The sequence below is a fragment of the Ambystoma mexicanum genome, chromosome 2p, assembly GCF_040938575.1.
Source record: "Ambystoma mexicanum isolate Mex_15411 chromosome 2p, UKY_AmexF1_1, whole genome shotgun sequence".
NCBI lineage: Eukaryota > Metazoa > Chordata > Amphibia > Caudata > Ambystomatidae > Ambystoma > Ambystoma mexicanum.
Window position 1 is genome coordinate 965,797,758 of NC_090923.1, and position 27,531 is coordinate 965,825,288.

The 27,531-nt window shown below is 44.9% G+C and overlaps 1 protein-coding gene across 1 annotated transcript in view; it reads right to left on the reverse strand.

The window, feature by feature from the left end:
* Positions 1-1,061: 1,061 nt before the first annotated feature.
* Positions 1,062-27,531, reverse strand: part of LOC138566971 (solute carrier family 22 member 6-like) — a 38,861-nt gene continuing 12,391 nt past the window's right edge. The window contains exons 4-10 of the mRNA XM_069644758.1: positions 26,178-26,346; positions 23,918-24,041; positions 21,551-21,663; positions 18,477-18,691; positions 15,270-15,378; positions 10,103-10,306; positions 1,062-2,696 (exon numbers count right to left, since the gene is read on the reverse strand). Coding sequence (XP_069500859.1) covers positions 2,615-2,696; positions 10,103-10,306; positions 15,270-15,378; positions 18,477-18,691; positions 21,551-21,663; positions 23,918-24,041; positions 26,178-26,346 — 1,016 coding nt within the window. The 3' untranslated portion in view covers positions 1,062-2,614. The remainder of the gene's footprint in view (positions 2,697-10,102; positions 10,307-15,269; positions 15,379-18,476; positions 18,692-21,550; positions 21,664-23,917; positions 24,042-26,177; positions 26,347-27,531) is intronic.

The window sequence follows — 27,531 nt, forward strand, 5'->3', positions numbered from 1 at the left end:
ACAAAATTGTCATCACCCTGTGGGTCCAAGACCTCACCACAGATAACCCACACATATCCCGCTCCACGTCGGTCATGTGCCAGGCATGACCATCAACCCAGCTTATCTTTCACACAACGCATAGCCGATGTCTCCAAAATGTGCGATCCCTACAGCTACACCTCCTATGCAACATTAGACACATCCTTCCCCCTGGCAACTTCCGTACCACAGTCCATGCACTAGTTCTCTCCAAGCTGGACTATGCCATCCTCACTGGACTCCCAGTAACACTCCCATGCCTCTGGCTAGGTGTAGAATGAGTTGTGCTGCTGCTGTTGCTTTCTCTATGGCTTGCAAAAACTCAGACATCACCCCAATTCTCTCGCAGCTCTATTGGCTACCAATACCCCAGAGAATCACTTTCAAAGGACTCTGTGTCACATATAGGAGCATCCACCTCAAAACCCATCCTACTTTCTCAACAAACGGAAACCACTCACCCACACAAACTCTGGATAAGCTAACAATAATCTCCTGCGCCTTCCGCTCTGCAAGTTAACCTGGATACAAAAGCAGGCCTTGACCCAATGGGAACACAGAGATGGGAATGCCCAGAGAGAACCTGCAAACAGTCCTTGTCTTATCACGCACCCACCCTCTGGAACTCGACCGCAGTGTCGGCTCGGAATGCCCCCACAATTGTCCAATTTCACAAACCTCTCAGAACATGGCTCTTTCAACAACACCTGACCAAGCACTAATTCCAATGGGCGCACAGACTGGCGCACAGACCTCCAGGACTGTGCAACGTTTATAAGATGGCAGCCAAAATGCGGGCCACCCACACTCGCTGCTCACGAGCTAGGTCCGTGCTTCAAACAATAAAAATAGAATCAAAATGACCTTCCACCCCACATCCGTACTTCCGCAAAAGCCTCAACACATAAATCTTTCCCTGTACATAACTAGCTAGAGCATCTCCCCTGCCATGGATTGCTAACAAGTTGGTAGAAGCCCCCTGAACGCGTGCTTCCGTCGCATCTTGCGTAGAAATGCGTTACAAAAAATGATGAATAATATTTTGCTTGAAAACATTATATTTTAATAAATATTTTGTACATTATTACAAACAATAATAATAAGCAAACCCAATGAGACAAAACAGTGATGCAAAGAACTGTATATTTGGGTCCAAGTTAGAGTGTTGTCAGGTTTAGTAATTCTAGACTGGCTGTACTCGGGCGTTGGGTGATTTCCTGGCAGACGAGTCCATATGCTAGGCCGGTGGGTGGGTGTTAGGGGGGTGAGGGGGCGGTGCTCGGGCAGACACGACCTGTGGCTTCGCCCGACTTTCATCAACTTATCATGTCTTTGTTTGCCCTGGCGACCTTCCAAATATACCGGCCTGACCTGCTCTGTTGGAGACCTTTCCTCTTTTGGAACATTTCAAATACTCCCCATATACAACGAGACACCAAATAAGTCAATGGTTCCGTCTTCTTTGGCGAACCTGAGGCAGGTGACGGGAAATCCCGTGTCGCGCAATGGGCCAATGGGAAGTCAGAGCGCACTAAACATTTCGAAAATGTTGTGCCTCCCACATTAAATAATGAGAAAATGCAATAAGATACAATAAATAAATACATGGTGTACAATATGATATAGGCCATTGTCAACACAATATGCCAAAGAATGGACATCAAATACAAAGAACGTAAAGGTTGCTGTGGCAAAGGCTAAAGTTTCCCTATACGGCGCAGTACTGCTATAAAGTCACGTGTCCCTATGCAGTGCGACAAGGACTGAATGCCTGATTGGGTCCTGAGCTGAATGTGACAGCCACATGCTGGGCGGGCAATTATCCCAGGTGACAATGACTGCTCGCACACTGGTCAATAACTCCTGCCACTCTGAACATTCTAAGCATTATCAAAAGAGGCTGTGCAGAGATCAATAACAACCGCTTGTTACAGAAGTTGACTGGCAACATTTCTGGGCAATATTGCTTCCGTTTTGAATATGTTTTTTCATTGATATGAACCAGGCATAATGTGGCATATCCTTAGCTGTAGACGCTAGGCGAGTTTTTCATAAATACAACTTTTGCTTTTTTCAACCAAAGGGGCGGGGCTGACATGTCACCAAGAACATCATATAAAAGCCACCTGCTGGAAGCATAATGACAAACCTTGGAGACACCACTCCACGCAACTGTGCCCGAAGGATACTAGGTGCTCGCCAGGCCTCTACGGAATCGCACCCTCTTCCTGTATCTAGGCTGTTGTCCAATAAATACTATGAGCTGCTCTGCTCTCATCTTTTTGGCATCTGGGCCGTAGATAATGGAGTTCAAAGTTCAATTCTTTCTGCTCCCTGGGCATGTCTCACCTTTCCCAAGTTTACGCAATTGCCACATTTTTACAACACAGTCACGGTATAGCTTTCCTTCTGCCCACTCGTTCGTACATAGGATTAATAACACGGCTCCTACTGCGGTGTTTCAGAGATCTGACTCAAAGGTTCGCTCAGCTCCCTTGCAAAACACAGCAGAACCTCTGTGCAAAGCCCCTGCGAGTTCCAGTGTCAGTCCTTAGAGCCTACTATTTCATGTCCCATCTTGAAGTGAAGGGCGTCAGAATTTTGTTGCCTCTATGACGTAGATGACGACTTCATCTTTGGTTTCCCGAGTGGTCACAATTTCTTTATGTCTTGCCCTGAAGAGAGAAGAGGAGAGTTTGTATTTTTTTCCAGAGATGTGCAGAACAAGGCATACATATCTAGTCCCTTTAATTATTCCAAAACTAAGACAACCCCCTTGCATCATCTGCGGCTTAGAAGTGGAACTACCAAGCACCTGCAAATGGTTGAGTGTGTTGGAAGTCAGACTGTGTACAAGAGTGCTGATCCATCCCAATGCCCTGCCGCTACCCGTCAAAAGCTACATGCTAGCTCTGCGTTCACGGGAAGCTCTGATCCTATGAAGAAAACCTCAAGCGTGTTTGAAGATCTTAAAAGCAAATCCTGGCTCGTTGATGTATGATTTGCTGAGGTTGTATAAGAAGGGTAAAGCTCCCCAACCATAAATATTGTTTTGAGCTCACGAAGGGCTTCAAGTGGGGTAAGAAAACGAGGCAGGGCGTGGCTTGTGGGATGGGCGTGGCCTTAAAAAACGTACACACACCATAGTAAGGTACGCAAACGTTTTATATATTTATATGCGTACCTTACTATGGTTTGTGTGGTATGCAAGCCATCTTTTACAAACATAGAACTATGTAATATATTTCTATGTTTAGAAAAGACGGCTTGCATACTACACAAACCATAGTAAGGTACGCACATAAATATATAAATGCTTATGTTTATATGTTTGTTTGTGTGCCTCACTATGGTTTGTGTACTTCAAAATGGCTTGAAAAGTACATAAACCACAGTAAGGTATGTAATAACTTGAAGTTGATGAGCACCCGGACCAGCAGGTAAGTTATTAAGTAAACATGTCCTTTCCAAGTCAGCATACCTCCAACTGCTCAGCATAGAATCCCCTTCAGATAACAACACACCAACACTCCACTCACACTGACCTCACCACATTCCATGTACAGCGATGTCATCACCTCAGCTACCAAGATACATTACAACAAGGTACGCACACAAATATATAGCACTTATATATTTGTGTGCGTACCTTATGGTTTGTTTACTTTCCAAGCCATCTTTGTTAGACATTTCTATGATTTTAAAAGATGGCTTAAAAAGTGCACAGTTCAATCCATCTTTTATAAAGCTTTCCCGACAGACAAAGCTCGAGGCGCCTTTGTCCGTCGGCAAAGCTTTATAAAAGATAGCAAGTGAATCGACTCTCTTGAAAATACAATGGGAACTGGCACGGTTCCATGTGTTAAAATTGCGACACAAATGGCAGTGGACACAAAATATTGCAGCAAAAAGGCTGTGGTTTTGCCGCCACAATCCATGTAAAGGATGCGGAGGGACCCTCGCAACCCCCAGACCCATACCATTTAAGTGGAGTGGGGGACACCTCCGCAACCCCTGCTCCCCTTAAATGGTGTATTGGGGTACACCTTTAACGGGTCACACCACAACATTTTTGCTGTGATTTTTTGTACAGGCATCATTTTTGCCACGATTTCATCGCTGCATACAACTGGCACATGGTGAATTTGCATAGGTTGGAAACATTTTTTATTGAATTCCTCTGGATAGAAAATGAGTTGAGGATTCGAAATGATGTATCTCAGACAGAATTCACAAGTTGTGTTAGGAGCTTGAGATCCCGACCGAAATACTTCATTCAGTTCCCATGCCCAAAATATAGAGGACTCTTTATGAGGTTTAAATCCATCTCATAGCCAGCCTAGAAAGAATTGGCGCATGTCGGGCTGTGCCTAAAGAGAAACACGCCTGTCACCTGTGTGATATAGACAGGGGTCAAAGAAACAATAACGCATCCAATCATACACTGCCCCCGACCTGACCGGTTTGGCGGATTTGTGTAGAATCCAGACCGCATTTGCAGAGCAGCCTTCTGGAGTAGAGGCATGGATGGCCAGCAGATTTGCATAGATGTGTAAGTATGAGTTCTGCTCGCACTTCACCCATTGCTCAGCCAACATTCTCATCTCAACCTTGCTTCTCAGTAGACCGGAGTACTACTAGCCAACTCTTGGTCCAGCCACTCTTTCCCTCCCCGCGATAAAATACCTGCATCCTCGATGCCTCCCACGCCCTCCCTGCAACCTACCTAGATCTTCGTCCACCTCAGCGTATAATCACTGCCTTTTCAAGTTTCTGTTACACTGCCACTACCAGGCTGAACCCATTTCGCCATCCTATCCTCCTCTGTTCGGGCTCTCTGCCCTCTACCAATCAGCACGTCTGCTTCGTGTGCTCTGCACTCACCACCATGTTGCCTTTCGCGGGGACTCCTTTACCTCACTGGCCAATCGCATTTGTAATGCTCTCCTGGAGGCTTCAACATACATGCCAACAGTACCCATTCCGTTCGGGTGACACTCCTCAGTCCTGGTTTCAACTTTGCATTCTGGGAACTGTAGTCCTGGATTAAAACCAGGACTGAACTAGTATCTCCTGTATGGAAAGGATTACGTTGGCATGCATGTATCAAGGAAGCCGCCCACCTGCCAGCTCATGGGGTTGCTGCTCCCACTGCCCTGCCTTTCCCCTATAACACTCTGTCTCATCCAACCCTGATGTAAGCATAGCATTGTGTAATCAGTGGCTTAATATGTAAGGTCATTAATGTATACCGCTTTGTTATCATCCATCTCCTTCACATGTCACCAAACCCTGCCCCTCCAACAGACTGCCCATCATTGTCTACATATTTACAACATCTGTTAAGGAACCCAGGCATTGCACTGCCACCACTGCCTGTTGGTACTACCTGTGGCGCTTCCGGTCAAAATCTCAAACCAATCAATCAAATGAATACAAATTGTTGTTCAGTGTATTGTGAAAAATGTTGAACAAAAATTAAAAACAACATGTTTTTGTAGGTCCCATTGCGAAATCTCCTCATCGCCATCACTGCTCAGAGGATGTAGTTTAAACGTTTTTAGAAAAGAAACAAAGCACGTGTAGAGATGCTGATTAAATGGAGAAGGGGCAGAGATATTGAGAAAGCACTGGGACAACATGGAAATCACTATATGGTAGCAAGGGTCTAGTCAACAAAAAACCCTCACAATACGCGGCGAGTGTGCGCTGTCGCTGAAGTTGGCTGTCCAGACACTAATAGGCCATTAGGTGGCAGCAAAGCGCCACAGACAAAAACATTTTTCAACCTTTTCAATGGCCTCTTATTGGGCTCTCCTTTGTAACAAGAAGTAGGTGCTTGTTTCTTGAACTGTCTAACGAAGTGACGATGCAAGCACAGAAGGGAATAGGCTGCACTTTTGGGCATCCGCTGCCTGCAGGTGGCGGCAAACAGCAGGGGTTTCGTCTTCTGATAGCATAAAGGTGTAAGCATTGTCTAGCATTTCCTGAAAACGTAGCGAAAACAACTGCCCAATAGTTTTTGTAAATCCTATATGGTTGACTGGGTATGTTCATCCGGTGCACGTCACAGAGTTAAGGTAACATGATCGGTTGGTATCCGTGCAAGTTTAGAATAAATGCAGAGAAAAGACCCTTTAAAAGTTGTAGTGGGATTGTCTCACGCTCAACTTGCATTAGACTAAATGAACTTTTTAGAGCGTCGCTATACTACATGAAAGTGGTAAATTGATGAGTAAAAAAAGGGAGTCTGATCCCCTTCAATTATGATCACTTAAATGCAGGTACGGAGCAACCAATAGGCCAGTAGGAGGCAATGGCTATAGGGGGACAGGCAGAGCTTTCCCTGCAGTGCGCTCCTCTCCTGGGCCAAAGCAGCTGTGCTTTAGTTGAGTAACTCGACACTTCAGTCTATGGATCAACCCCCCCTGGCGACCCTCCTAACCATAACAGAAAGAGTAAGCTAGCAGCAGACTCGGCAGAGTTGGGGAGGAGACTTTCTGTGTTGAGAAATGAACAGCATCTTACAGCTCCTTTTAGTGAGTGAACAGGATAGCAAGAATGAGCGTGCACGTAGGATGACCATTAGTTGTGATGACTGCCACCTCAAGCCCCCACACAAGAAGGCGGCCCACCAGTAAGGGATTGTTCAGACCAAGTGCAGGAAGCAGCCAGCTGTGCAGTGTGCCCCCCAGTGGTGGCATGCCACTATGGGTGGGGGGTCAACGGGGCACTGTGCTGCCTGGCTCTGAGCAGGGGCGCGTCTCCTGCTATGCATTTGTTTGTTGTGAACATTGGACACAATCATGGGAGCCGGGGTGTGCATCAGATGACTGGGTCCGCTGCCTCCCATTATTGCACTAGACACGCTGCCTGACAGGAGAAGATATCCACAAAGTGACCATGCTGACTGGCTGCACAGGGCTCCTCTCCTGTCAGCCAGGGTGTTTACATAACAGTGTGTAGGGGAGGGCCATCCCATCCTCCCCGTGTCAGTATGGGTATGTGCGGAGAGTGCATGCAGGTAAGTTCAGTGTTTTTTCTATAAAATGTAACGTGTATGCATGTATGGATTGTATGTAGGGGATTGTTTTTATGAATGTGTGCATGCACGTGGTTGTATGAAAAGTGTGTGAAAGTGTGGGTGTTTTGTGTGCATGCAAGTAGTTGTATGAAAAGTGTGTGAAAGTGTGGGTGTTTTGCTTTATACTTGATGCACAGTAAAAGCAATCAAGGGTAAAGCAAAAATGGTAAGTAAAGTGATATTACTGTCTAGACTGGCCTATATTGAATGTAGGCAGTCTACTAAGTAATAATATATATCCTTGCTTTACCCTTGATCCACAGTTACGAGCATCAAGAGTAAAGGAAACATGGCAAGTGTTATTAAATGGCTAGACTGGCCTATAGTCTAGCCACACCATAGCACTTTCTTGCTTTACGCTTGATCCACAGTTACTGTGCATCAAGGGTAAAGCAAACATGACAACTGCTGTCCCTGGACTTCTTTGAATGTAGGCTACTGTAACTAAGAAATACAAAAGTAACACATGTCATGCTACAGTAAAAAAAAAGTAAATGCACACTGACACTGTAGGCCAAGCATGTAGGGCAGTCTAGCCACGTAATAACACGTATCATGTTTGCATTACTAGTGTCGGTCTGTACATACTTTCTTAATGGGACATGGCATTTTTTATTGGCATCAAGGGGAAAAGCAAACGTAAGTGTTATTATGTGGCTAAAGTGCCAGGGGCATAGCTCAGGTACAACATTTTTTTCTTGGAAGCAGGACAAAGCCGTGCAATACAGGTTTGAATCCTGGTCCCGTGCTTAGAGACTGTTATTAAGCGTGCAATAAAAGATTAATTAATTACAAGTGCCAGTCTGCATTTACTTTATTAATGTGGCATGACATTTGTTACATGGCAGCAAAGGTAAAGCGAACATAAGTGTTATTACATGACTAGCTTGGCCTATGGTGTCAGTGTCCACTACGTTTCTAACAGTTTGTTACTTTTGTCTTGACATCAAGGGTAAAGCAAGCATAATGAGTGTTAAAATTGGTGGCCACAGTCTAGCCATATATTCTGTGTGTGTCATGGCATTTTTGTACTTTACATCACAGGTACAAGCAAACATTAGTGTGATTACTTGGTACAATGGCCTATCTTGGTATGGCCAGTCTGGATATACTTTCTTTCTGTGGCATGCCATGTTTTACTGGCTGGGAGTCCCTATGTGGTAACACTGGCATACATTGGTGCAGCATGAAAGGGCATGTACAGGCACAGTCATCATGAGCATGTTTTATATACTGGAATATGTTGTGGGCAAAGACATAATGAAAATGAGTTGGGAAATGGCATTGTGCGCTGTTGGTAACGGCATCTACTGTTTTCTTTCCTGTACTACCATACAAAATATAATGCAATCTCTCTTTTATTACCCACTTTTCACAGAAAGTGCTGTAAAATGCACCAGTTTAACCCATTATTTTAACTGTTCTTAGGGGGAACCCACTGAACCCTCCTTGTTTGGTTCAGGCTCCTCACAGTGCTTGGTCGCCCACGCATTTTAGACATATGTATTTACGTCCCTCCAGTTGAAAAATTCACCAGCCTCCACTGGTGCCCCCTGGACCTGGACCCCTCCCCATCCGGTGCATGATCACAGGCCACGGCTGATTGGGGAGATGTGCATGTAAAAGCAAGGAGCTTGGTGCATGCAGACGCAGACAAGTGGTTACCTCAGGAAGCTTGAATTATATTTGGAAACGTTGTTCATTCATCCATTTATTAGTGAAGCTTGCAATGCTCAACTATGCTTTTTTTTATAACTGTTATGGAAGCTTTTGCACTGGCACTACCCATGATGTACCTGTTCTATTTCTGATGGAACATTGCACAGACCCTGCCCATGCTGTGTCTGTGCTTGTTCTGTTTGTGAGAGAAGGGTGTGCAAGACATGCTTGTGTAGTACTGATGTGTTGCGCTTGTTAGGGAAACTGGCTCTGTTGCTTCCCATGCTGTACCTGCTCAGGATGTGAGAGGTTAGCTTGCAGTGCTGCTGCCTATTCTGGGACTGTTATCTGTGGTTGTGAGGCAAGGCCCCCCTGACACTGCCCATAATAAAGAGGTGTGTTTGTGTGTGTGTGTGTGTGTGTGAAAGAGAGAGAGAGGGAGAGAGAGAGAGAGAGTGAGAGAGGGAGAGAGGGAGGGAGATAGAGATGGAGGGAGAGAGAGAGAGAGAGAGAGAGAGAGAGAGAAGCTACAAAGAGAATGACATGAGAGAAAGACAGAGAGAAAGAAGAGAAGAGGACATATAGAGAGAAAATAATGTAGACGGTTTGAAGAACGGCACATGGAGTTGGTGTTGGCGGTGGCACAATTGCCTGTCTCCTAGAGCAGCAGCATCCTTTACCCTGCATGGTGTATGGACCTTGGTGGACCACAGATTTTGCAGGTCCACATTCCAAAGTAGAGGCACAAGGGCTCAGATTGAGAAGCAGTCAGAGGGAGATTTCCAAAAAGTAGAGTCATCAATGATACTGGCTGTCCAAGGTGATGGGCAAAGGTTGGTTAAAAAAGTGCCCTTGCCATTAGTGTGGTATAATATTCGAGAAGACACAGTGCGCCAACGTTTTGCTGGAGCGTGCAGTCAGGATTAAGGTTGGGTGTTGGAGGACAGTCCTAGAGTCTTCTTTTGATGAGTTTACTGAATTGCAGTGCATTTGATTCCTGTATGATTGTGCATGCTCTGGAGGCTGGGTTCTGCAATGTAGAAGGCCTAGATCCTAGGGCAGAAGATTGTAATAGTGGAATTATGAGCAGTGGGCCTTCTGCTGGCCTGCGAGTCTCCAGGGGACTATGCTAAGTTTCTCTCCGTTACATAGGAAGATTTACGGTTGAGAAAGGATAATTTGAAGAGAAGCCCTGGAGGTGAGGGACATGACTCATAATACACACGCAAAAAAGAGTTGCAGGGCAAGACGGGCCTAAGGGATATTACCAAGAAAAGTATGAGACACTGGAGTGATGATGGTGAAAAACAAAAGAAACAAAACAAGGACGATACGCACCTCTCTTCTACCTCTTCGATTGTGTCCAGTAAAGGGCAGTTCAGCATTTCAGGTAGAAAGCAGGCCGCAATGCCGGATATGATGGGGCATACTCCAAATATCGTCAGTGGCAGAAAAGGAAAGTAGTCCCCTGCCATCAGGATCCCCGGGGCCACAATGCCGCCCAGGCGTGCCATCATGGTGGTGAAGCCCATGCCAGTTTGCCTGAGAAATTGAAAGGTGGCACAGCTATTAGTGAGGCAGATATCATGCATGCAACGCCACCCCTTGCACAAGGGAAAATCACTTCTATGAGCTGAATCATCTGGTCTCCCAGACTCTGCATACACCCAAGTACCTACTGATTGATTCATTCATTCATTACACGTACTCAGCAGACTCATACTGTCAATGGGAGATGGTAACAGATTAGCAAGAGAGGTGCTTCTACAGATGTCAGCTGGTACTTAGTTCAGCATTTTTGGGCCTTGAACCCCAATGCAGTCCTCCACTTTGGAAACCAACTTGACGGCTGGAGCAAGTAAGAAGGATTTCAAGCACTTCCTTGGGTGTGGGACAGCACATGACAAGCTGTCCTAGTTTTTATTTGGGAGGATAACCCCTAGGCTGAGTGATCATTGGTAGGTCCAACTCAACCTTTCATCTTCCTAAGGTCACTGAAATGAAAGCTGAGATTTCTCTCAGTAAAACCCACTATTTACTCTGTGATACATTTTACTAATGGTTTAGGATTCGTACTTAAACGGCCCACATTGCTATTATTATGCTAACTATTTAACGGGTCTGTCACCAATGAACCTAATAATCTCAATTGACTGATATCCATTAACCTATCTACAAAAGTAGTAAACAGACCTCCCCTCTCTCCCAGACCCTTGTCTACTTATGAGACAATAAAGGATACCAGCTTTTACATGTGAGTACAATTGTGATAGGTGGCCACGCCCCCTGCTTCCGGTCTTAGTCCCTCCCCCTTTTGATGTGCTTTGATATAAACTTAATATAAATTGGATATTAAACTGATATGAAAAATATTTGATATTTTTTATATCAAATATATATTGAATATAAAGTGTTTTCTAATTTATATCAGTTTTCATATAAAGTGAATATACATTTTATATAAAAATGGCAGCAGCGCTCCGAGAGCTCTGAAGATAGGGACTGTGAATCTAGGGTTTGGCAGTTTGACATGTTGATGATGGAGGGGTTTCGCCCTGAGGTGATAGGAAGCGGATATACATTTTATATGAAATTGATAAGCCCCGCAAAGTTTTTGACAGCAATTTTATTGTAATTGGTTATTTATAACACTCTTAATATCCAGGTTTTTAAGTGCAGACCTAGGGATCGAACCTGTGTTTCTTCATGTCATTGTGCTTCCAAGCTGAGCACGTTGCCCCTAGCTATGCTCCTGAGACTATTGAACCCCAATAATGTTTATATAAACTTTATAGGAAGCGTAAAATATCAAACAATTTTGATATCGTTTTGATATAAAAATGTATATACAAAATAACTTAAAACATATTTTTGGATTTACGCATTTATATAAAAATCAATATTAAATATCATATTTTTGGATAAAACAATTCACATGCAAATTATATACCAAAATCATATTTTTGGATATGAAAATGTATATAAAAATTGATATAAAAATTGATATGAAAAATCTCATTTTTGATATAGAAATGTATATAAAAATGTATATTATTTTGATATTAAATATTCATTTACATGTGTTATATAAACTTCCCCAAAAATGTTGATATCAAATTTTCTTTAATATCAATTTTGATATAAAAATGTATACCAATTTTATATGAACTGGCTTTGATACAGAGTGTAAATAATGAAAAGCAGTTTACTTTATAAGTAAAGTGTGCTTCCCAGAGCCCGTACAGAAGTCAAACTATTGTTTTTATGGGGTCTACGGCATCTCGTGCGCAGCTTGCATGTGTCCCTCTGCCATGCTGTGACCCACCAAAGAGCTGTGAAGCAACACTGCTGGGGATTTTATATTTACGACAAGGCCTGTGGAATCCCAGGAATGTGTACATAGAGCAGAACTCTATCCCCATCAGCAGAAAGCATAGGGATCTTTATTTTTAGCTCACCGGAATACAGGATGTTTTGTGCCAGCTGTATAAACAAACCACCCATGAAAATACACATGGACAATGTTTATCAACTAAAACCAAAGGTAGTTAGCAAGGCTATTTTTAACTTATGACTGAAGGACGGCACAGGAAGCATCTGCAGGCTGAAATTAATCTTAGATGTTGCTATAAGGAGACAGGAAGCTAACTATTCAAAATTTTCGGTGCCACCAGCTAATTCTTGCCGAATATGCAGGACATAGAATACTGTGATTCTGTTGATAAGAAAAATGGTACTGGACCCAGGGAACATCTGCAGGCTGAACTTAATTTTAGATATTTCTATAAGGATACAGGAAGCTATATATTCACAATCTATGGTACCACTCTATAAATATTGAAAAGCAGAAATACAGACATATGTGCATTGTTGATAATGAAACAACATTGTGCTTTAACACTTTCAAAGGGCCCTTCTGACAACCAGGGGTATTGTCAACCGCATTGGCAGAGCAGCAGCCTGATGATCCCCTGCAGTGTCAAGTAATTGACTTGTAAGAGCGGATTGCAACTCTGCATGGGGAGGCCATGCTTTTTGGCTTGATGTGATCATGGGAATGTGGACACGCCAGCTGTTTATTCAGCAAAAAGTTGTGTTTGGGGGGTATTGAAATACTTTAATGTATTGTTCTGTGTATGTTTCTAATAATGTACAATTTGTGTGGTTTTATTCAAGCATTGATAAGGCGTTTTATTACTGTATTTATTGATAGGCAGGCCCCTTATGAGTCAAGCCAGGGGTGTGGAGGTGCTCAAAAGCACTAGGCTGTGAATTTTAAACTGAACAGCTATGTGCCAGAGAGAGAGAGAGAGAGAGAGAGAGAGAGAGAGAGAGAGAGGGGGGGAGGGAGAGAGGGAGAGCGAGGGAGAGAGAGGGAGAGGGATAAAGGGAGAGAGAGAGAGAGAGAGAGGGGGAGAGAGAGATGGAGAGCGAGGGAGAGAGAGGGAGAGGGATAAAGGGAGAGAGAGAGAGAGAGAGAGAGAGATAAAGAGAGAGAGAGAGAGAGAGAGAGAGAGAGGAGAGAGAGAGAAGAGAGAGAGAGAGAGAGAGAGAGAGAGAGAGGGAGAGCGAGGGAGAGAGAGGGAGAGGGATAAAGGGAGAGAGAGAGAGAGAGAGAGGGGGGAGAGAGAGATGGAGAGCGAGGGAGAGAGAGGGAGAGGGATAAAGGGAGAGAGAGAGAGAGAGAGAGAGAGAGAGAGAGAGAGAGAGAGAGAGAGAGGAGAGAGAGAGAGAGAGAGGGAGAGCGAGGGAGAGCGAGGGAGAGAGAGGGAGAGGGATAAAGGGAGAGAGAGAGAGAGATAAAGAGAGAGATAAAGAGAGAGAGAGAGAGAGAGAGAGAGAGAGAGAGAGAGAGGAGACGGATAAAGGGAGAGAGAGAAGAGAGAGAGAGAGAGAGAGAGAGAGAGAGAGAGAGAGAGAGAGAGAGAGAGAGAGAGAGAGAGAGAGAGAGAGAGAGAGAGAGAGAGAGAGAGAGAGAGAGAGGTTTTTGATATTTTGACTAGAACACGTTGTAAAAAGTTGAAAATGTGTACAGGGGTTTGTAAGTGGCGCTGCGACACATTACCATTTGTTATAAATACCCAACAAAACTATCTGGAACTCTTGGGCACATCTCAAGGCCATAACTAGTCTCAATACAGTTCCTCAACACACTTAAGATATTATGAACCACCTAAAGGGGAGGTTGCCCTGAAGGTTGTTCTCTTTCTATTTCCTGATTTACCCTGGCTTCCCTAACAAACAGCCACATCTCTCTTACATGCATCTGTGCGCACACGTTAATTCAATCTTGTGTTACTTTACCATAATGTTTGTTACCCAGGTTTGTTCCATTTTCTTCACCCATTCTTCCCAAACGTACACTCTCTTTCTTTCAGTTTCCCACAGACTATGGTCTGGTTTAAAAACCTGGGCGGGGTCACACTTTGCTCACCCACAGAACAAGACTTGCTTCTTTAAGACCACTATGGTGGTGACTCTTGCAGTATAAAAGCCAAATGACATAATATACCAAAACATCCTTATTGAAGCACAATACACTAGACATCCCTAAACACCCTGCCACTCCCATGTCCCCACCAACCCTCCCTCTTCAATTCTCTCAAGAGCATATCTTTTCCCCCAACTGTATCTCTTACCACAATTCCCCTCATGATCCTGCCAAACTGTGTGCAGGCTAGCCTAATGGTACTCCAGGAAAGCCAACCAACCCTTCTGTACTTTCACAAAAGGGGACACGCCACCCAAGGATGTCACGGCTTGTGGGGGCTCATTTCAACATGATGTCTGTGGCCCCCTTGCCTGAGCTCTAAAAAGGAGTCTGAGACACCCATTGGGTGGTTAAATCATAATAGAGGCAAGTAAATACAGCAATGGGGTTAAAAGCTGCAGATTATCATGGCACAGGTAGCCAGCAGCAAGCTGAAACACTAAAGGTTAATGGAAAAGCTATCAATTGCTCTTTCTCAGCAAGGTACTAAATGAGACTGTAGTAAAAAGGCAACGCAGTGCTAAGAACTCTGCTGGATACCACAGAGGCCCGAGAGAGGTGACAGGCTGAGGGCACGGCTGTGGGCACCATCAAAGGCAGACTAACATGCACGCTGCAAAGTGCACAATTCATGTCCCAAATTATGCCGTGTCTTGAGACTGCTGGGTGACAACACAGGCCAGCTGCTCAAGGACCCCCCGAGGGCCAGGGCCCATTTCAAAAGATGGAATGGCCCTGATGCCATCCCTGATGCCACCTCCAGCACTGAGTTACTACAGTGCACATATAACTGTGGCAGCCCACTTGTGTGACTCCCCAATATGACCCCTAACACCTGCAGGAAAGAATTGGCCTATTCAACTCACATACATTCCTCAGTGTGGGGGGGTATGGCTGCTGCCTCACCTCCCCCCCCCCACATCCCGCTTGTGCCCTCTCCCGCCACCTCTCCCATAATTCTGCATCCCCTATGCCTGTGTCTGGATGTGCCTTTGGCAAATGTCAGAGCTTTACCTGACAATGGTGGGGAAGAGTTCTCCACTGTAGAGGTAGGAGCAAAGCGAGGAGGCGGCCAGGCTCCCCTTGCCCAGGATGACCAGGGTGATCCTCAGAATGGGCATTTCTAGAGACAAAAGAAGTGGCTTTTCAGCATTTAATCATAAACGTTAATTCCCCTAAAACACATAATGTCCCCTGGTTTCCACTGAATGACTGTCTTTCATGGTAAGAGTTACATGCACTTGTCATGGCGAGCACGAGCTTTAATGAGCACATTTCATATGGGGTGTATACTGAGGTACATTATTATTATTGTACCTTTATAATGTACTTAATACAACAAATATTTTCTGCGCATGGGATGGAGATTCGAACCTGTGTTGCACAGTGTCGTTTTGCTTCCACACCACAAACCCGTTGTCTCTGAGCTATCCTTCCTCCCTATTCCAATGCTCATACTTGTGAAGTCATGGCCGTAGCACCATAGCAGTGCTGCTAGTGTGTGACACCCATGCTGATATTATACAGCAACCACCACGCGGATAGTGTGCAAGACGCATGTGGATATTGTGCAGCAATCATGTTGAGAATCATAGAATAACCATTCTGCCAATGTGTAATTACCAAGCTCATAATGTACAACCAGCATGTTGAGATCTGTGCAATATTCATGACGGCGGTGTGCAATAACCACCCGCAATAGCTACACTAGTATCGTGTAATAATCATGCAATAACTATGTGGACATTGGGCAATAACCACAATAGTACTGTGCAATAACTATGCTGATATTGTTTAATACCTATGCGATTCATGCACGAATCACGCTAATATTCTGCAATGATTATGTTTGCACACCGTTGATGCTGAGTTTCAACCTCTAACCAGGCTGAAATTGTGCAAGAACCAAGATGTTATCATGTAATAACCATATATCCGTGCAGATATTGTGCAATTACCATGATGTTGTGAAATAACCATGCTGATATTGTACAGTGATTATGATCACATTTCTGGAGTGGCTTGTCCAAGATGGCTATCTTAGCATGTTGGTGCTTCTACCATACCTAAAAGGTGGCCAGAGGACAATAGTGACATCTGCGCAGTATCTATGCTGATAAATTCAGTGTGCTATCTTGACAGTGGTGAACTGCACAGAGAAATTATTGCATAGGTGTGTTGTGGTTTCTGCCTATGGGATGTGAGATTCCTGCCACAAGGGAAAGACTGGGTATGCCCAAAAAGAACTCCCAAATTGAAGATTTATTGGTTGGTGCTTCCACCAGCCATGGCAGTGACCAATGGCTTTTTTTCAGTTTACCATGAATACATCGAATACGAAATGTCCGAGGGAGAAAAAAACGAAAGTTATTTTACCGAGAATAACTTTCGGTTTTGTCTCCCCTGGACATTTCTTACAACCCGCTCCCACCAACCCTCTTGCTTACCTTCCGGCGGCACACAGGGAAGTGTGCTGCCGCCTCCACCATCCGGCGGCACACAGGGAAGTGTGCTGCCGCGCACACAGGGAAGTGTGCTGCCGCCTCCACCTTCCGGCGGCACACAGGGAAGTGTGCCGCCGCCTCCACCATCCGGCGGCACACAGGGAAGTGTGGTGCCGCCGCCTCCACCTTCCGGCGGCACACAGGGAAGTGTGCTGCCGCCTCCACCATCCCTCTGCGACGCTGGTTCCCTTCACACACATAGATGGGAACCAGCGTCGCAGGGTCCTTCCTTTTTTTTTCTCACTTTGCTTGTCCACTCGTTTCCTTTTATGGAAGCGGGGGACACCCCCTCAACCACTGAAGTCCCAGAATGTCCATCAAGAGGAGCAGGGGACACCCCTTGATCTACATTTTTGGAATTCTTTTTTTTTTACAAAGCCGTATTCAGCATTTTCTGCCATTCTTTTTTTTTCTTCGAGGCATCACCATGGGATTTATACATGTTCCCTTGAATTCTCTTGCACCCAAGATGGCGCAAAGCCCTCAGTAGAACTTTCACTACCCATGCGGGGCTCTATTAAATGAACTCTGTCTCGCTGTACGTGCGTGGACCCTGGGTGTGGCTTGATATTGCTGTCCAGCCATGCTGTGATTTGGCCAGCTATGTCTCTGAAATCTAAGCAGGCCAATTAGCTGATCCACATTGTATTAATATATTTGCAAAGTCTGTTTTGAAGGAAACCACGCTCACTCTAAAAGTAGCATGTGGTAGGGGCTTTGTTTTGTAAAGCACTCTGTCACCCGCAGACATTACGTTGATGGCCAGTTAAGTGAAAATGAGAGAATAAAGGCTTTAGCAAGGAAAAAGGAATGTCTTCAGTGCACAAAGGAGGAGTAGAACATTGTTCATGCTACCAATGGCCATAGGAATACTGTTCCATAATGATGGACCCACGACAGAGAAAGAGCAGCCGCCTAGTTGGGCCTGTCGATATCTAGGAATGCTCATGAGTAGTGGGTTAGGAGAATGTAGGAGACGTGTGGGATTAGAGTAGATCAGTTTTCTCCTGATGAAAGATGGGCCAGATCAATGAAGTGCTCCATGGATCATACAAAGACTTTGAAATGTATTCTTTTAAAGATAAAGAAGCAATGAAGTTTGGTGAACAGGACGTTCAAAGGAGTGCTGCAGGGGGAGGCCCAGAGCAGAAGACCACTGCATTCTGGAGAAGATGCAGTTGATGAATCATGAAGTTGGACATTCCCAAACACATGAAATTCCCATGATCCTGTACACTACAGGTAGACTGCCAATGAGGGACATACCTTCCTTCACAGAGCATCCTAGGGTATAAATACACATGTTACATGGCACATCCTGCAGACTTCATGTAAGACCATTGTTTGCCTCCACTGTCTCCAGATTTCAAGTGACTTCCAAGAAGGGATATAAAGGAGATTCCCAGTGGTGACTAATGAGGTAGGATGCCCCTCGATACTGCATTGGCGCCAGTACAATGCTAAAGAAGGCTGTTTGGCAGCCATCTTGCCATTGCTACTGCATGCAGCTTGGAGAGATGTTCGACACAAGCGCCCAGTCTTCTCTGGGACCTCTATGAAACTCAGACAGGTGTCCAGCCTTATCAAGTAATTGCTCTCAAACACATCCTGCCTTTTCAGCACCAGGGTCAAGCATTCACACCGGAAAACACTGTGGAGAGGGTATTGCAAGGACTTGTAAAAAGTAAACCTTCTCTAGCCCCGCCAGCCATCTTACCTAGAGGCACAGCCATGTTAAGCAGCAGCAGCACTCCAGCCAGAATGAGTGAGGAAGCTTGGATCGTCCGGCGGCCGAAGAATACCAGGGCCACAGCACAGAGGACCTTGGCCAAGACATCGATGGCGCCAAAGAGCATCTGCACCAGGTGCACGCTCATCCCAAAGTTCTGAAGGTCCATGGAGAGGCCGAAATATGCAAAGTTGGTGGAAAAACTAAAAGAGAACAGCCAGAGGAATGCAATTAAAACAAGAGTAATAATTAAAGGAAGCTGCCAGAATGGAAGAAGAGTGCACAAGTATCCAAAATATAAAAGAACCAAAAAATATGAACAAATAACAGGTTATTAAGGTTTAAAACCATATGTATCCAATTTCTAGACTAATATATTTCAACATGACATGTCTGCTTTTCATCACCTTTGGAATGATGAAAGGATGTGTCACAATCGCTGGGATTCGGACCTCTGCCATGCCATGGATTGCCACAGAACTCAGCAGCAGGCACATTAACCCACAGACCTGAATGTCTAATGCATTAGCCCACTGCACTATTTTCTCAGTGCAGAGGGGAGGCTGGAGTGGTTAATTAAATATGAAGCATGTAAGATGCTTTTAACTTTGATACTTTCATATGCAATAATATTGTATTCAGATAGGGATTGTATTAAATAGTAGATTGGATGAACGGAATTACAAGGAAATTCCTTGTCGCTATGGTTTGGTCTGTTGGACCTTTGTGGATAGAATGCTCTTGTGCTCTACCCTCACGCCAGACTTGTTTGAGTATCCACGTCTATCCACACAAGGAGTTAAAATTACTAGGCCAAACTGGGCACACTTGAAATTAATGTAAGGATGGAGGACATTAAAATCCTGCTAGGGCTACCCTAAACAGCAGGGCGGTCTTCCATTTGACGTAGGACCTCACATATTAGGTGGGAGACAGGCCAATGGCACATTTTTCTGCCTTGTTGGGTGTTATAAGTGAGGTGAAGAGGAGATCTGCCTAGCATTTCAGTGCTGGGCGGTCTTTGAAACACTTGGGGTTTAACCATAAGTAGAGAAGGGTAATCCAGAAGTGGACCCCTTGCTCACGGTGCCTTAGAGAGGCTCAGTCTCACCTCACAGATAATGGCCAACAAGGGTGAAACCCGTGCCTGGGGTTGCTGTTGTTACTCTTGTTCAGAGGAGAATTGCCTAGTATTTTGGTGCAGGACCAGACTGATATGCAAATGGATATTTCTCCTCTGTGAAAGGTACAGTGAGCTAAAACGTGAGTTTAGACCCTCCTGAGTGGTAGCTATCCCATTGGACAGGTCATTTGGCCATCTTCGTTCTGAGTCAGGAGACTATCACATTGTTGCATGTTTTGTGTTTTTATTGACATTTTTAAGGTGACCGTGCCTCATTGCAAACCAAGCTATGTGGTGGCCGTTTGTTTGCGGTGTCTGTTTGGGTCTCAAAGGGCTTAGCTATGAATGAGCAGCAGATGTGGTATCTCTGAGGTGGCTTTGTTTTCCACTCTGCCCGTCGTTTCAAGTAGAGCCCAGAGCTGGGGCCCGGCTGGCGATTTTACAGATCTGCAAGTTTGACCAAGCTGAATGTTTGTTGGCTCAATGCAACGTTTCTGCCTTTTTATGTATTAAGGATCAGCCACAACATTTCGTGCAGAACCACGGCAACAAAAATAATGTAACATTTACATTTTTATGAGGGTGGGAAGAGAAAGGAGATGGAGCAGAAAGATCGGGTTTGAGGAAGGTCATATCGAGGTTCTGGGTGCCGACGGTCTCCCCATCGCAAGGATGCATTTCTTGGCACCTTTTTGTCGATTTCGTCATCTTAAAAGTTTACATTTAAGTTATCCGAATACAAGGTCAACATGTTTGCATTGTTTGTATTGTATTTAACATGAGGGCGAGACACAAGTACTCTTCATTTTTTGGTGGATATTTTAATGTTGTGTTTGAGATATTTGACATGAATACTGGATTTGTATCATGATGCCTTTCTCCAAACTTTGAATTGCATTTTTCCTATCTTACCTCTGCAAACAGACAGTACTTTATTGGAGAGGGACACCCGGACAACTAGTCGGTGCAAGGCTTTCAAGGAATTTGATAGACTAACTGAGAGATAGACACGATAGGAGGACACTAAAGACTGAATACATGGGCTGACCAAGATGGAAGTACTAGGACGATTCATCAATAGCACTCTGGCCCTGAACCACACCAAGCTACAACAGACCCATGTCACAATAGATAGCAAGGGAATAGGGAGCATCCAATCCTCAGGTCTGACATCACAGAGAGAGATATTAGGCATAGCCAATCACATTATACAATGCTCACTAGGATACAGCTGGGAGCGCGCCACATTATCACACACTAAAGTCAAACAGCCAACAAGGAATCAGCAACAACCCCACCCACAGGAACACAACTCAAAAGGAACAAGAAGTATTAGAACCAGGATACAGACCCCACTAACTCAACTTTCAAATCGCTACATACCCAACTCACTCAAAAACGTACAGAACCATCTCTCACCCAGCAATCCGCACGCACTGTACCACACTGCATCAACAACCTACAAACAACACATAAAGAGCACCTGCAGCACACAAGGTCTCGCCTGCTCCCATACTCACACCAAAGATCAGCGCACGGTGTATACTGAACTGAAGCCACCAACAGCACACCACTTCTCCCACTCTCCTATTCCCCCTTCACCCGACAAACCCTTCTTGTTTACAGATCCACTGGAGCGCCTGTGAACCAATTATGTTGGTGACGGTGCGCTATATAAGTACCTTTAACATAACATAACATAACATAACAATTTTGCCTTGTTGTGTGAGACCAGACAGTATTAAAAACACAGCACAAATCGGCTACTACAAAATTTGCTTCCCAGATTGAATGCAATGTGGTCTCATCTATGCACGACTGAGAAGTCTCTTTATGACATATTCACCTTAAGACATTACCAGCAAAACTCTTCCACACACACACACACCAACTCACCACACTTTTTGAAGCCTTTCTGTATCAAGGTCCAGGTACTTACCTCACAAACATTAGGCAACAAGAAATCCTGCACATGGCTGGCGTGCGGAACAAGGACGCGATTGATGATTGACTCGCCTTCGAAGAGTTGTCCAGTGAATCACACCTCAGCATCTGCAAAACATCATGGTCGAGCATGTTATTCTGTGACTTACATGAATTGGGCAAGTGTCTGAAAGTGCTCTTAATGTACAAAGCCCACCTGCACAAACTCCACAACTGGCATCTGAATTTATTTGTCCCTGAATCCAAACTTTGTCCGCCAGAAAAAGACGCCTGGCCTCCTTAGCGGCACGAGGAGGAAGAAGGTGTACTTAAGACTCAGATGCAGCCAGACAATGGGATCTGAGGGCTGGTCACTTGAGGGCTGAGTCTGTTTTCTAGCCCTGCATCGCACAGGCGCAGTATAGCGTGTAGTCCTTGAGAAGCTAGAGCTCTGTTTATACAGGCCCCAGGCTCATAGTGTTGTGGTTTTACCTGGACAGGCCAGGTTTCCTCAATCTTGTTTTGTCAAAGTTCTGCATGAAGCACAGACACTCATTGACATGTTATGTTAAAAAGCAGTTATACTGTGCCCATCACCGGGACAGTTATGTAGCTTGACCGAAATTATGGCATATTGGGCGCGCGCCCAGTGTAAACTAGACTGTGGTGTGTAGAAGGAAGGAGCAGAGATGAGAGCAAAGGAACGGAGGGACTAGGACATCTTGGGAGAGACAAATGGAAAGAAACAAAAGAAACAATGGGGTGAGTAGAAGTTTCCAGTCCCTTTGCCTCTCCAATGCTGCTTGCCCGCAGATGGAGGGGGGATTCAAAGATGGGACCCATTCTTCTTCATTCTCCACCATTGCCAAATTGCACAAGAGGCATAAGATAAGACTCCCCAGCCAAGAGGAAAAGCCTTGGCAGTGGCAAAGCCATCAGGCTGCCGGAAAAGGTTATGAAACCCCCCTCGAGATCTGCCAGCAGTCAGTGCCCTGCCACTCAACCCCTTAAGCTGCTGAGGAGGGTGAAGTTGAATGGTCTTTGAAGGGGATCCCATTTTAGTCAACGAGGTAAACATTTTTCAGAGGTTGATGAAGGTTTGCAAGGAGAGAGATCCTACCGATGCCTCTGACAGGAATGGGACTTATTGGGAGAGTGGACATGAAGCCAAAGTGGGTGACACCCACAAAGTCAGGGTGAGTTGAGGCATATAGTAAAGTCAGAGGTAGATGAGCAAAGAACAGGTTGGGTTCAGAAACATCTAAATACATTGCTCTATGTTTTTGTTTCAAGGTTGAATGGGTTCAATACACACAGTCTTGCCCCTATTGTGGTAATATGGTTCCCTTATGAATGGCCTTTGCTTCCCCTTTCTCTAACCCTGTTCAGTTGTCTCCCCATTCGTTACCCTTTTTCAGTAAGACACGTCTAATGCTTATACCCCACCTCTCCGTTTCACTTTTGCTACTTTTCTCTGCCTAAGAGGCAAGATCCTAGCAGCTTTTGCAGTGTTGGAGAACTGGCAGTCGGTGGACCACAGAATCTCGCCCAGCGTGCTCTTCCCTCAGAGACATTCTTGTGTAGTGCAGTCATGTCGGCACGGCTGGTACTCAGCGTGCAGCGATGAAAGCATGTGCGTGCTGCATCTAGGATGCACACCCTAAGGACCCAATATCTAGCAAGATGGAGAATACCGCAACAATGTACGTGTCAATGCAACTCCCAATTAAGATGGCGGATTAAACTATGTAGAACACATACATCATATCTGCTGCCTCATCCTGAAGAGCCCCAAGCTGGGCAAAACCCCTGCCTCCTCTTGCTCAACTTCTTAAGGAGGTGTCTATTTTTGGTGGCCAATGTTAAACATTGTCAAATTATAGCAATGTCGTGACCATTCTTCTGGAATTCCTGAAGACAAAAGGTGGGCAGGGGTCCGAATGAAAACGCGCAGATTCACAGTTTCTATCCACAGCATGTGTGTTGATTCTTGGGCACAATCCCCCTCTGAGCTCTATAGAGACAGATGTCATCTGTGGTTGATGGTGGGAAATGTGTCTTTTCTACTGTAAATTGGAGTAGAAGTTTTTCGCTCTTATTATACTCCTTAATGAAAAGGGACAATGAGGGGTGCATGCTCTTGGCGACCTCTCTATGACCCAAGTCTGGTATTTGGTGAAGATAGAAAGAAGATAAGATAGCAAAGCACTCTCAGGATATTGCTGGGTCTCTCTTTCCAAGAGACTCAACCTGCCATCAACTGTGGTGTTATTGTGGAAAAGCACATTAAAGACCGTGCCAACTATCCCGCCAGTGCTCGTTCACTGGCACCAAGTCCCAAGTGAGGCTACCTCTCGCCCACATGGGTGTGCCCTCAACCCACCTCCAGGGAGATCTTGTCGCCTTCCTCCTTCTTGCCGTTGATGCGGGCCACCCGCTGCAGGTTCTTCAGGGCCGTCTCTGCTTTATTGTTCACTATCAGCCAGCGGGCAGATTCTGGCAACCACCTGCCAAAGGAAGAACGAGGGTGGGTGATCATGTGATCGGGGCACTGCCATAGCGCACACTGCAAAACCTAACAGCCCACTGGCACCACGCATCCACGACTCCCATTTATACTGACAAGAGCTCATTCAGATGGGTCATATTTAGCAGTGAACAGAATTTCCAGAAGCCCATTTCCTTTCCAATCTCTCGCAAGCCTGGTCTGAAGGCATGCTTTAGGGGTGGGCATCATGTGTAAGGTTGCATCGTAATAAGTCTGGTACTATATGCCCTCTGCAAAGGCAGTGAAATGGTCTCCAGAGTAGGCAATTTGAGGATTTGCAGCTGTTATATTATGCGGCATTGTGGAATCTTATGCTGTTTTATGCTCATTTATTCTATGCTGTACTATGTTTATATTATGTCATTTGTTGGGAGGTGTATAAATCATACCTCTGCCATTGCTATGAGTGTGTGCCGCTGACGTGGGGCAGTTGTGGTAGAACCAGGAATATGATTTCTGTGATGTTTGGTAACGTTATAAGCAACCAGAGGCTATTCATGTCTCTTTCTAACAGAAGATAGTTTTAGGGTTGTGCATCAGATAGCTCCTTCCATAACTCTGAGATCTGACTGGGAAATGGTACCATATAAAAGACATTTCATATACTTTTGAATAAGGTTCCCAAGAGGCTATACATACATTTGTATTGAGGGGAGTTCTGGGGAGCCCCGCAGCCCACACTAGATCCGTTGCTTTGGAAATGAGAAGCAGAGGTGAAGTGGTTTTGCAGGGGTACAGAATGTTGTGTGCCCGGGACAGCAGATCATCGTGGTCTATAGTATCAAAAGCTTCTGACAGATCCACGAGGAGCAATCTGACTGCCTCCCTCTGCCCGAAGGAGATCCAAGGGAGAACCACAAACAGTCAGGAGGGCTGTGCCAGTGGCATGTCCTGGTTGCTAGTCACCTAGTGGATTGCTTTGACCTGGGTAGTGATGCACTGTTGACCTTTATCTTCGTGGGTAACTTGGGAATCAGTGGGGTTGCACTTTTGATGGGCTGGACCCCAGACTGGTTCTCCTTTCAAGCGTGAGGGAACTACGCATGCCTCTTCTGGAAGAAAGGAGAATAGAGGTACAGGGTGACTAATGGATGTGCCCACAATTCAGTCATCAGCCTGAGATGCAGTCACTAAACCTCTGAATGCACGCTGAGTAATGGTGACCAGGAAAGGAGTTTTTTGGAGCTGCAACTTTGTGAGTCTTTGGGTTGGGAGGCCACTGCTGTCTTAATCCTGCCTTGAGAAGAGCTCTATAAGATATTGATTACAAAAAATGTGTTTTCTCGCAGTGGACATGTACAGCTAAAGATGCTGAGAGGTGGTCGGCTAAATATGTTCTCACTCATTGAATGCAGGCAGCTAAATACGTTATATCGAAGTGCTTCTAGAAAGCTCAAGATGTTCTCAGGTGTGCTGTCGGGGACTCCGGTACGAAAAGACAACATCAAATGTGACTAGCCGTGGCAGCTGTCTGGAAGCATCCGCATAATGAGGGCCACTTGGATTAATTCGCCACATGGTGTAGCAGGAGAAAGAGCACCTGTGGATAACTTTAAGGGTTAATGTGGGAATGTGTAAGCAAGAGTAGCAAATGATTCCAAGGAGTGGCTAAGAGCAACTGTGTGAGAAGAGAAACATCCGTCGCAAGGCGAGCAGGACGGACATGCAGAAGCGAAGCCGGGCCAGAATGCAGGACTGAGGAAGGAGAGTGTCAGGCAGCCAGGTGTGGCACAGATATTAAAAAGTGGCATAGTTCGCCAAAATCACAGGGGCATTGTACGAGACTTCGCACAACCTTCGACCCCCATGACATCATAGGCAGTGCCTTCACATGATCATTGGACCAGCTGAAGGATCATTGCATATTTAATCAATCCTTTTAGAAGAAACAAGGCTTAAGCCTGTTAATAATAGCAGGCACGCAACACTACTAACCTTAGCATGAACTGAAGGCATTGTTACTTCTAATATATCGGTAGCCATATTGTTTAAATCACAGGGGTTACAAATAAAACACTTGTGCAACAAGCAGCAATAAAGGGGTAACGTTCACGAGCCCTAGCTACCCCCAAATGACGTTGAAGACTTAACCTACCATGAGTATACGAAGAAGATGAAAAATGGAAGGGAAATTGCTAGCTGGAGCCAGCGCCAATCGCGAAGCCAGTATGCCATGCCCGCCAGGATCACCTGACCCCCAGTGCTGCAGTACCCCTGAACTGAGACCACAATGGCCCTGAAATTAGTGGGCACCCACTCCAGACCTAGTGGAGAAAGAAAACACAGTTAGATACAATTATTAGAATAGAAGACAGCTGTGCAATATTGAACAGAAAATTGCTCCCACACCTAAAATCTATTACGAACTGGCTCTGAGATCAGGCACACTGCAGACAGAGGTCATACCATTTTTCACCATCCATTTATCCATCTATGAATATATCCAGCACAGTTCTCTTATTTAGAAGGGTCAAGGGGAAGGCAATGATTAAACGGACCTGCAGTAGATTTGCATCCCCATTGCCTCTTTCTCGGTCTTGATAAGAAAGCATACTTGGCACGTGACTGATACTACCTCAGCCCTACCAACTGATCTGAGGTGGCCAAAACTCTTCGCATTTTTCTATAGGCCGACTGGACTTTTCTCTCTGCCTGCGTCCATCTTCCTCTCTACAAACCTCCTTTCTTCAACGTACCTTTCCAACCCCCCTTTTATCGGGTGCCAATGAATTGCTGTTTTTAACCATTTAAAAAATATTTTCTTTTATTTGTGTTTAGTCAACATATAACTTTTCACAATACAAAGGGAAAACATTAAAATATACAAATAATCAAACCATCATACATAATCAATCAATCCATAAAATACACATTTAGAATCCATTAGTCTTATTAAAAAAGAAAAGTAGGGTAGCAAAACACAAACGAAAAGTTAGAAAACAGAAAAGGATGAAAAAGTGAGAAACAAGAGCAGCATCCCAACCTAGTCAACTATGATGAGTTAATGTTAGACCTTAATCAATGACTCGATTTTCTACAGAAATCTACGAACTTCTAAGGACAAAAAGGTTTCTTTCCCAACTGACATTCGGTTCCAGAATTCCTCTGAGTATAGCCATTCAACATTATGAACAAAACGTGAGAAGTGGCCATTCCTTAGCTTATTAAGCCCAATGCATGTTATTAAAAGATATTTTACATTCTGCTGGGCGCCTACATGACAAAAGTTGCAAACGCTATCGTCCAATGGGCCCTTGTTGCTGATATTCAATAGAACTTGTGTGGTACATACATTTAGGCGAAACCTTAGGAAATTGGCCCTCCATTTCGGATTCTGAAACCTTCTTAAATAGGGCAACAAGTAACCTAATGGTATGCCATTTACTGAGAAATTCTCAAAACATTTAATGTTTATGAATGACGCCCTTGTTACAAGCCAATCAGTTTCC